Raw genomic sequence first — 10,073 nt, 5'->3', positions numbered from 1 at the left:
GGTATGTTTCCATTGTTACCAACTAACCCAACAACAGCTGATAACTCTCTTGGGTTGGTGTGTTAGGCAGATTTAACTGTTAAAGGCATAATACAACCAATGTTAGAAATAAACTCCGTAGTCTATAGAACCCTGATCACAGTTTGACCCGGTTTGTGGGATATGTTAATGGGAATGAATATCATAATCATGTGTATTTGTGTTATACTGCCATGTATGTTGTTGGGAAACTAAATACAAGTAAACTCATTGTAAAGGAGTTCTGACCTGGAGAGGGTTTGACCTCCTCCTGTGTGTGTGTGTGTGTGTGTGTGTGTGTGTGTGTGTGTGTGTGTGTGTGTGTGTGTGTGTGTGTGTGTGTGTGTGTGTGTGTGTGTGTGTGTGTGTGTGTGTGTGTGTGTGTGTGTGTGTGTCTGTGTGTGTGTGTGTGTGTGTGCGTGCAACACAGATGGTAGACTGTTGAGGTGATGAAGATAAGGAATAGTTGTTAGGCTGTTATGACTGAGATGTTTTGAAGGTTAAAGTTAGACAATGATGGAACTGAAAACATCTACACACTGTGTTGTATGCACTTGCTGTTTGTTGTTCATTCTAAATACTATAACTTCTGAAGCATTCACCCTCTCTGTGAACGCTGATAATGGCTCTCGCTTGCTTCAATAAAGATCTTACTGAGAACTGGAACATTGTGTCATCTGGTATTTCATGAACCAACTCTCATCTGCACTAGACGGGTCGTTCTCTGTCTGTCTGTCTGTCTGTCTGTCTGTCTGTCTGTCTGTCCTCTTCACAGCAGACCTGGGTTAGAATCCAGCCCGGGTCGTTCTCTGCATGTCATTCCCCTCTCTATCTGCCTGTCTGTTAAAATAAGGCATTTTATTCACCGATTAATGACGCTTTTCCACCGCAAATGTAGCTCGACTCGACTCAACTCGACTCAGTTTAACTTGGTTTGGTAGCAGCACGGGTCGTTTTCCACCGAAAATAGTACCTGCTGAACGTGGGCGGGGTTGTCGTAAGGGGCTGAAAGCTTACTCCGGAGTCAAGTAGCAAAGCAGAAATTACGAGCAGTTGTTGCACTATTAACTGAACCAACCGCCAAAAACACGGATGAGAAATGTTTAAGAAAATACTCCCCTTGTATCCGTTTGCTAAAAGAAGTAGAATAATATTGCTACGGGCCGTTAAAAGGGAGGGTTTGTGTCCTGATGTGTGACTGCCACACAGCTGTAGGGATGCGTCACGTACATCCCTATGCACGTAAACACGGGCATGATAAAGTTGACTGTTAAGTGCTTGTTTCAGGATACGTGTTTTCAAATGCAAGCCGTGTCTCAGCCTGAATATTTTATTGAGGTAATCAGTGCAGTCCGAGGCTTGTAATGTAATCGCTCGCTTTCATGTCTGTCCCAGCTTGCTGCTATAGGCTATTTAGCCTAGCTGCTATGTCTCCTCTCGTATGTTCAAAGTAACTTCCCCAACAGCCAACACAACTGGGTGAGCTTAGCGAATATATGGAGAGAAAAAAATCGGGTCTGTGATGCAAATCAAATGAAAGCGAGCCAAAGAAGGCTGCACGCGGCGAGACAAAATACACATAAAAGTCCCGGAGAGTTGTTGAGAATCAAGGGGAGAATAATCAACAGAATGAAGCCGGCAGACGGTAGTCTCTGGCCAATCAGCGGCCGGCCGTCTGCCGACGTCACCTTTTAGCTCGACTCAGCTCGCTTGGACCCTAGAGCAAGGTGATACTAAAAAAGCAGCCGCTAGCAGGTACCAGGTACCATGAAATTGCGGTGGAAACGCCAAAAATGCGAGTTGAGTCGAGTCGAGTCGAGCTGATACCATGCGGTGGAAAAGCGCCAATAGAGGCCCTGAAATGTTGACCCCTGACCCCATCGTACACTGCAGTGGACCGACCCCTCCCTGACCCATCGTACACTGCAGTGGACAGACCCCTCCCTGACCCCATCATACACTGCAGTGGACCGACCCCTCCCTGACCCCATCATACACTGGACCGACCCCTCCCTGACCCCATCATACACTGCAGTGGACACATTAGAACAGCAGAGTGTGCTCACAGTCATGAGACAGACTTGGAATATATTTCCTGTAATGAATTGATCTACAATCTCCACAGACCACAGTCTAAAGGCTGTTTGACTCTTCCAACAAACACCTGATTCCAGTCATCTCCTTGATTATTTGGGTGATTCTCATGAAGGTTAAGTGAACATGTCCAAGTCATATTTTACAAAAGCAGATTTTTATTATTAATACTCGTGTTATTTTCCATAAAGATACAGAATGGCACTGTAGGGTGAAATGGTTTTTTAAAATAATTTTACCATTATTTTCATAATTTTCAGCAAAATATCCCAGTGAATTCTCATTACCGAAATGCGTCCGGATACATTATTCTATTGTTCTTTTTAATTCCCTAAAAAATCCCCTTCATATAAATAAAACAAAAGTATTAAAGCACTATTATGTAAAACATTTCAATATTTATGGTCAATAGGGATATTTATGCAAAACCAAAAAATATTTATTTTAAATGGAAAAAAATTGTTTGGACCATTTCGGGTTAAAAAATGAATGTACATATTTTGAGCTCTTATTTTGGTGGGCCCTTCGCTTCGCCAGTCAGAGCGGAACCTTTGTGCTGCTTGTTTCCAGTCGGACCGTGTTTCCTCGTCCATGTGTTTCCCCTCTCAGTCGCTCCGGTTCCTCCAGCCTTATATATCAGTTTAACGGTTTAACGGTCAATCCTCCCGGTAACGGAAAACTACTGGACATGTCTAGTGGCGGGAGTCTCCATGGCAGCGGGAGCCGGTTGTTCTCTGGTTTCCGGGTTCTGGGGCTTTACTCCAACCACGTGCCGCACGCGCTGCGCTTCCACCAGAAACACCGGGAGTTCTACGCGGTAACGGCCGTCGGTAAATGCTTCCACACGTACAACGTAAGAAAACCTGTTTATTATCTGTTTCATATCAGCGTGTTGCATCGCCTACATGGACCTATGCATATGATCTGGCTTTAGTGTGGAGGCCTAGGTGTCTTCGCGGTTTGTCCCTTCACGGCTCCCGTACTGACTGTCAACAATGTTTATTTCGGATAATGAGAAGCTTGTTTCATATTTTTTTTTTAAATGTACATTCATTTCCTTTATATTATATTGTAATATTATTTTTAATTATTAATATTATATTATATATTTCCTTTATATAAAGTTTTATTGTAAGTTTTAAGCTGATTTTCCACACACACACACACACACACACACACACACACACACACACACACACACACACACACACACAGATAAAGACAATACTGAGATATTGATGACGTAGAGTTGATTGATCGTGAATCAGCTGATCCCTGTTAATGACGTCGTTACAGGTGAACCGGCTGGGCATCGTCGCTGTCAGTGAGTACTTTGATTATTTATTTATTTTATAACATTTGAAGGACAAGGTTAGGGGGTGTGTCTGTCTGTCTGTCCGTCTGTCTGTCTGTCTGTGTGTCTGTCTGTGTGTCTGTCTGTCTGTCTGTCCGTCTGTCTGTGTGTCTGTCTGTCTGTCTGTGTGTCTGTCTGTGTGTCTGTCTGTCTGTCTGTCTGTGTGTCTGTCCGTCTGTCTGTGTGTCTGTCTGTAGTAAGATTTATAAATGAAAAAATGTAAATATGCCTCAAACATAACCTCACCAGTCACAGAAAAAGTTGTTTACTCCCAGCTCAAGCACAAGCCCTATTTTTGCACCCAAGACTTGCAGACACAGCCATGTGTGAGCAGTTATTATTGCACGTTGTGATTTGCTTATATATATATATATGTGTTTGTGTATGCATATATTATACACCTGTTTTTTCTACAAATGACTGTTGAATATTTCATATTGTTGTTGTTGCCTAGGTAACAGCCTGCCCGATGACATCAGCTGTTTGGCGGCGGATCGGATGTTGGTGTTCGCCGCCGCCGGACAAGAAATCTGCGCCTTCGCTCGCAACAAGGAGGTGTGTGTGTGTGTGTCTGTGTGTCTGTGTGTGTGTGTGTGTGTGTCTGTGTGTGTCTGTGTGTGTGTGTGTCTGTGTGTGTGTGTCTGTGTGTGTGTGTGTCTGTGTGTGTCTGTGTGTGTGTGTGTCTGTGTGTGTGTGTCTGTGTGTGTGTGTCTGTCTGTGTGTGTCTGTCTGTCTGTCTGTCTGTCTGTCTGTCTGTCTGTCTGTCTGTCTGTCTGTCTGTCTGTGAATAGAACTTTTAAAACAAACGAGTCAGTGATTCTGGAGAACGCTTGTTGTCAAAATCAGTGAATATCTCCTCGTGATCCGCTACCTGTCTGTACTGTGTGTGAGCTGAAAAAAATCCAGTGTTAATACACAGCCTAGACTCTGTAAACTGGCTTGTTGCTAGCTTTGGTTGGCCCCCTTTGTTTACATACCAGTTTACAGAGCCTAGGCTGTGTATTAACACTGGATTTCTTTTCAGCACACACACAGTACAGACACGTAGCGGATATAGTCACTGATTTTGATAAAAAGCGTTCTCCAGAATCACTGACTGCACCTTTTTAAAATAAATACAAAACATTATAAATTAGATTTAATGGGGCGACTGTGTCTCAGTTGGTAGAGCGGGTCGGCTGATGATCGAAGGGTTGGAGGTTCGATCCCCGCTCTGCCACCTGTGTCATGGTTGTTGTGTCCTTGGGCAAGACACTTCACCCACCTTGCCTGGTGTGAATGTGTATGACTGCTGTGTGTTTGAGGTGGTGGTCTGAGGGGCCGTAGGCGCTGAATGGCAGCCACGCTTCCGTCAGTCTGCCCCAGGGCAGCTGTGGCTACTATCATAGTGCTATATAAATCCTATCCATTATTATTATTATTAATGTAAAGAACACAGGTATAAATCCACTCTCTCTCTCTGTGCAGGTGGTGATGCGTTACCATGGCCACAAACAGGAAGTGCGTCTGCTGCTTCCTCTGGGCGATCAGCTGATCTCTGCAGACGGAGGAGGAGACGTCATCGTCTGGGACGTACAGGGAGGAGGTGAGACAGGCAGGGAGACAGGCAGGGAGGGAGACAGACAGGGAGGAGGTGAGACAGATAGACAGACAGACAGGCAGCGAGGGAGGGAGGGAGAGAGAGAGAGAGGAGGTGAGAGAGGCAGAGAGGGAGGGGGGAAGGGAGAGAGACAGGGAGACAGACAGACAGACAGACAGACAGACAGACAGACAGGGAGGGAGGGAAAGAGAGAGAGAAGGAGACAGGGAGGGAGGAGGTGACACAGGGAGAGAGACAGGGAGGGAGGGAGGGAGGAGGTGAGACAGGGAGAGAGAGACAGGCAGAGAGAGAGACAGAGAGGGAGGGAGGGAGAGAGGGAGGGAGACAGGCAGATAGATAGATAGACAGAGAGGGAGGGAGAGAGACAGACAGGGAGGGAGGGAGGGAGGGAGGGAGGGAGACAGGCAGATAGATAGATAGACAGACAGGGAGGAGGTGAGACAGACAAACAGACAGGCAGACAGGGAGGGAGGGAGGGAGGGAGACACAATCCACTATTTTACCATTAGTCAAAAACCACCTCAAGCCAGCGATAAGAACGTATTAAAATGTGAAGATATCTATTTAGAGATGTGCCGTTTCCAACAAACTTTACCTTTACTATTTAATACTAAAACTCATAAACACACACACCTGCTTGTATATTACCCATAACACCTTGTTCTCTCTGTCTCTCTCTCTCTCTCTCTCTCTCTCTCTGTCTCTCCCTCCCTCTCTCTCTCTCTCAGATATCTACCTGCGTCTAGAGTTTGACTCCGCCTCCTTCTCCGTGTCGGCCATGATGCATCCCAGCGCCTACCTGAACAAGGTGCTACTGGGGAGTACCCAGGGTGCACTGCAGCTATGGAACATCAAGACCAGGTGAGACAGACAGACAGACAGACAGACAGACACACAGACACACAGACAGACAGACAGACAGAGAGGGAGGGGGGGAGACAGGGAGGGAGGGAGGGAGGGAGGGAGAGAGACAGACAGACAGACTTACCTGAACAAGGTGCTACTGGGCAGCTCCCAGGGTGCACTGCAGCTATGGAACATTAAAACCAGGTCAGACAGACAGACAGACACACAGACACACAGGGAGGGAGGGAGACAGGGAGGGAGACAGGGAGGGAGACAGAGAGGGAGGGAGACAGACACACAGACAGACAGGGAGGGAGGGAGACAGGGAGGGAGACAGAGAGGGAGGGAGACAGACAAACAGACAGACAGGAAGGGAGGGAGGGAGGGAGGGAGGGAGACAGACAGACAGACAGACTTACCTGAACAAGGTGCTACTGGGCAGCTCCCAGGGTGCACTGCAACTATGGAACATTAAGACCAGGTCAGACAGACAGGGAGACAGACAGACAGACAGACAGACAGACAGACAGAGAGGGAGACAGACAGACAGACAGACAGAGAGGGAGAGAGACAGACAGACAGAGAGGGAGGGAGACAGAGAGGGAGGGAGGGAGGGAGGGAGACAGAGAGGGAGACAGACAGACAGACAGACAGACAGACAGACAGACAGACAGACCTGAACAAGGTGCTACTGGGCAGTACCTAGGGTGCACTGCAGCTAAGGAACATTAAGACCAGGTCAGACAGACAGACAGACACACAGACAGACAGACAGAGAGGGAGGGAGACAGACAGACACACAGACAGGGAGTAAGACTGACAGGACAGACAGACAGACCGACAGACAGACAGACACACTGCTGTGCACAAGTGTTTTTCTTTATAGTATATGTGTTTAATAACGTGTGTGTGTGTGTGTGTGTGTGTGTGTGTGTGTGTGTGTGTGTGTGTGTGTGTGTTTCTCTGTGTGTGTGTGTGTGTGTGTGTGTGTGTGTGTGTGTGTGTGTGTGTGTGTGTGTGTGTGTGTGTGTGTGTGTGTGTGTGTGTGTGTGTGTGTGTGTGTGTGTGTGTGTGTGTGTGTGTGTGTGTGTGTGTGTGTGTGTGTGTGTGTGTGTGTGTGTGTGTGTGTGTGTGTGTGTGTGTGTGTGTGTGTGTGTCTCAGTAAGCTTCTGTTTACGTTTCCCGGCTGGTCTTCAGGAGTCACAGTTCTGCAGCAGGTCAGAGCAATATTTATATTTGTTTTTATACATATTTTTGGTTATTGATAAAGTTTACTTGAATTGATTTAAAAAAAGTCGACTTTCATTTAAATTTAATAAATTTTTTATGTATTTTATAAAGTGTATTTAAAGGGACAGTGTGTAACATTTTAAGTAATTTATTAGCTAAAATCAATATCCTCATTCATAAATATGTCCTCATTGGTGTAAAATCACCTCTGCCAATAATCTGAATTATCCTCCTGAGCGGAGAATTACAAATATTAATATTACATTTTGTACATTGAGCAGGCAGGTCTTATGGAGGAATCCATGTTGGTTGGAATGTCATCAGGTGCATTGTTTAGAATTTAGAATTGTTCTTGTCCTTGAAGGCCACTGTAGCTTCTGTTATTATTCTAAAGGGGTGGGGTTACCCAGGGAGTGTTGCATTCTAGAACTTTGTTGATGATGTCATATTACACAGTGCCCCTTTAAACCTGCAGTGTGTAGAATTTTGGGTTTTATTTCCTAGCAGATTTTTGTAGAAAGTAATTATAATATCCATAGGTACATTTGATTTAGTGCATAATAGCTGAAAAAAATGTTTTGAATTATTATTTTTTCCCTTAGAAAGGGTCTCATATATGTCCATATTTCTGCATATTTTGGACCAAGGCCTAGTGCCGCCATCTTGGAAGTGTCATAGTTGGAATGTCATCAGGAGCATTGTTTAAAATGTAGAATTGTTCTTGTCCTTGAAGGCCACTGTAGCTTCTGTTATTATTCTAAAGGGGTGGGGTTACCCAGGGAGCGTTGCATTCTAGAACTTTGTAGAACTTTCTTGATGATGTCATATTACACACTGCACCTTTAAACTATTTAATTTGATCCAGAACATTTTATTATAATCTTTCTGACTCAGAGTCCTGCGGTGGACGTGGTGGGCGTTGGCACGGCGACCGGACGCATCATCATCCACAACATCCGATTGGACGAGACGCTGATGTCATTCACTCAGGACTGGGGACCAATCAGCTGCCTCGCTTTCAGGACCGGTAAGTCTGTCTGTCTGTCTGTCTGTCTGTCTGTCTGTCTGTCTGTCTGTCTGTCTGTCTGTCTGTCTGTGTGTCTGTCTGTGTGTCTGTCTGTCTGTCTGTCTGTCTGTCTGTCTGTCTCTCTCTCTGTCTGTATGTCTGTCTGTTTCTCTGTCTGTCTCTCTCTCAATTCAATTAATGTGTATTAACATGTGGCCAGTTTACAGAGTCTAGGCTGTGTATTAACAGTGTTTATATATTCCAGACGGCCCCCCAGTCCTGGCGGCGGGCTCCCCTCAGGGACACATTGCATTCTGGGACCTGGAGCGCAAACAGCTGATCACTCAACAGAGACACGCCCACCGCACCGCCATCGCCGCGGCAACCTTCCTGCACGGAGAGCCGCTATTGGTCACCAACGGGGCCGACAACGCCATCAAGGTAAAGAGACGTGTGTGTGTGTGTGTGTGTGTGTGTGTGTGTGTGTGTGTGTATATGTGTGTCTCTCAGTGTGTGTGTCTGTCTGTCTGTCTGTCTGTCTGTCTGTCTGTCTGTCTGTCTGTCTGTCTGTCTGTCTGTCTGTCTGTCTGTCTGTCTGTCTGCGTGTGTTAAGGTAAAGCTAAGCCCTGAAGTTTTTAGTCAATGGCGGCCACGTTTCTTCACCGATCTTGCTGAAATTTCATTCACTGTTCATGTGTATGTCGGTCCCCTCAGGCTGTGTACCAGCGGGTGATTTGGTGATGATAGGTTGAAAGTCCATGGAGTAATGTCACGTGACTTGTTTTCAGTTTATGCAAATTAGGGTCAGATGCATCATGTCTAATGTCTGTTTGTTTCCAGGTGTGGATCTTTGACCAGGAAGGGGGAGGGGCCCGGTTGCTACGCAGTCGTCAGGGACACAGTGCCCCGCCCACCACCATCAGTCACCACGGCAACGACGGGAAAAACATCCTCAGTGCCGGTGAGAAAACAACGACATCACGAAACTTAAAGTGAAAGTAGCAACAAAGAGGTTCAACTCAACAGATAGTCTCATTATATTATACATAGAAAGTAGGGCTGTCAAAATTATCGCGTTAACGCAGGATGATTAATTTCTGGAATTAACGCGTTCATTTTTTTAATGATTCTGCATGTGCAGAATGATCCGCCCCGTGCATCCCACCAGCTCTGTACTACAGTCACTCTAACGTTGTGGCTGACCCAGGATCAGTAGCTGCGCGCAGCCAAACATAGCAGCACGCTAGTCTATGTTTTAACCACGGACCTATAACTGCTGCTAACAGCCACGTCTGTGTCGCGGCTGGCAGTTGCTCTCGGAAGCAACAGGAGAAACATTCTGCTCCGTTCACGGGAGGAAACGAACGTCTGCAGTTTTCAGAGGTGTGTGTGAGAAATACGTGACATCAACATAACGTCGGCGTTCTGTTACAAATTAACAGTCCCATAGAACGTGGTTGCGCGTGCAAACACACACACACGCGTGCAACACACACACACACACACACACACCACACACACACACACACACACACACACGAGCGTGAACTGCAATCAGGTTGTATTCAAGGATGCAAAACCATGGATTCACCAAATAAATGCCATTCTATAGCCTATGTTATATTTGCTCAAAGACATAGGAATAGAGACAGCCAAATTGAAGTATGGTGCAGTAGCATATGTTTTAGTTTATTATAATTTATTTGCAGTAATTACACCATCATTTGGATTTTCAATTAATAAAAAACTACATTTAAATGTATATATTCACCTTCTATCCTTTATCTTTCAATTCATACAACAATATACAGAGAAAATGGTCATTTTTTGGGCCTATTTCGAATGGTAGAATTAATCGCGATTAATCCACAGAATCCTGTGATTAATCCGATAAAATGTTTTAATCGTTTGAACGATATAAATAC

The 10,073-nt window shown here is 45.5% G+C and overlaps 1 protein-coding gene across 1 annotated transcript in view; it reads left to right on the top strand.

Annotated features, from left to right (window-relative positions):
- Window positions 1–2,697: 2,697 nt before the first annotated feature.
- wdr36 (WD repeat domain 36) overlaps window positions 2,698–10,073 on the top strand; it is a gene marked incomplete at its 3' end in the record, with an annotated part of 12,075 nt that continues 4,699 nt past the window's right edge. Inside the window, exons 1-9 of the mRNA XM_080055041.1 lie at window positions 2,698–2,965; window positions 3,409–3,436; window positions 3,921–4,021; window positions 4,934–5,051; window positions 5,795–5,927; window positions 7,075–7,129; window positions 8,037–8,169; window positions 8,414–8,589; window positions 8,989–9,109. Coding sequence (XP_079911167.1) covers window positions 2,801–2,965; window positions 3,409–3,436; window positions 3,921–4,021; window positions 4,934–5,051; window positions 5,795–5,927; window positions 7,075–7,129; window positions 8,037–8,169; window positions 8,414–8,589; window positions 8,989–9,109 — 1,030 coding nt within the window. The remainder of the gene's footprint in view (window positions 2,966–3,408; window positions 3,437–3,920; window positions 4,022–4,933; window positions 5,052–5,794; window positions 5,928–7,074; window positions 7,130–8,036; window positions 8,170–8,413; window positions 8,590–8,988; window positions 9,110–10,073) is intronic.

This window comes from Ammodytes marinus (assembly GCF_949987685.1).
Source record: "Ammodytes marinus genome assembly, contig: scaffold_154, whole genome shotgun sequence".
In the NCBI taxonomy this organism is placed as follows: domain Eukaryota; kingdom Metazoa; phylum Chordata; class Actinopteri; order Uranoscopiformes; family Ammodytidae; genus Ammodytes; species Ammodytes marinus.
This window is presented reverse-complemented; position numbering and strand designations above follow the sequence as displayed.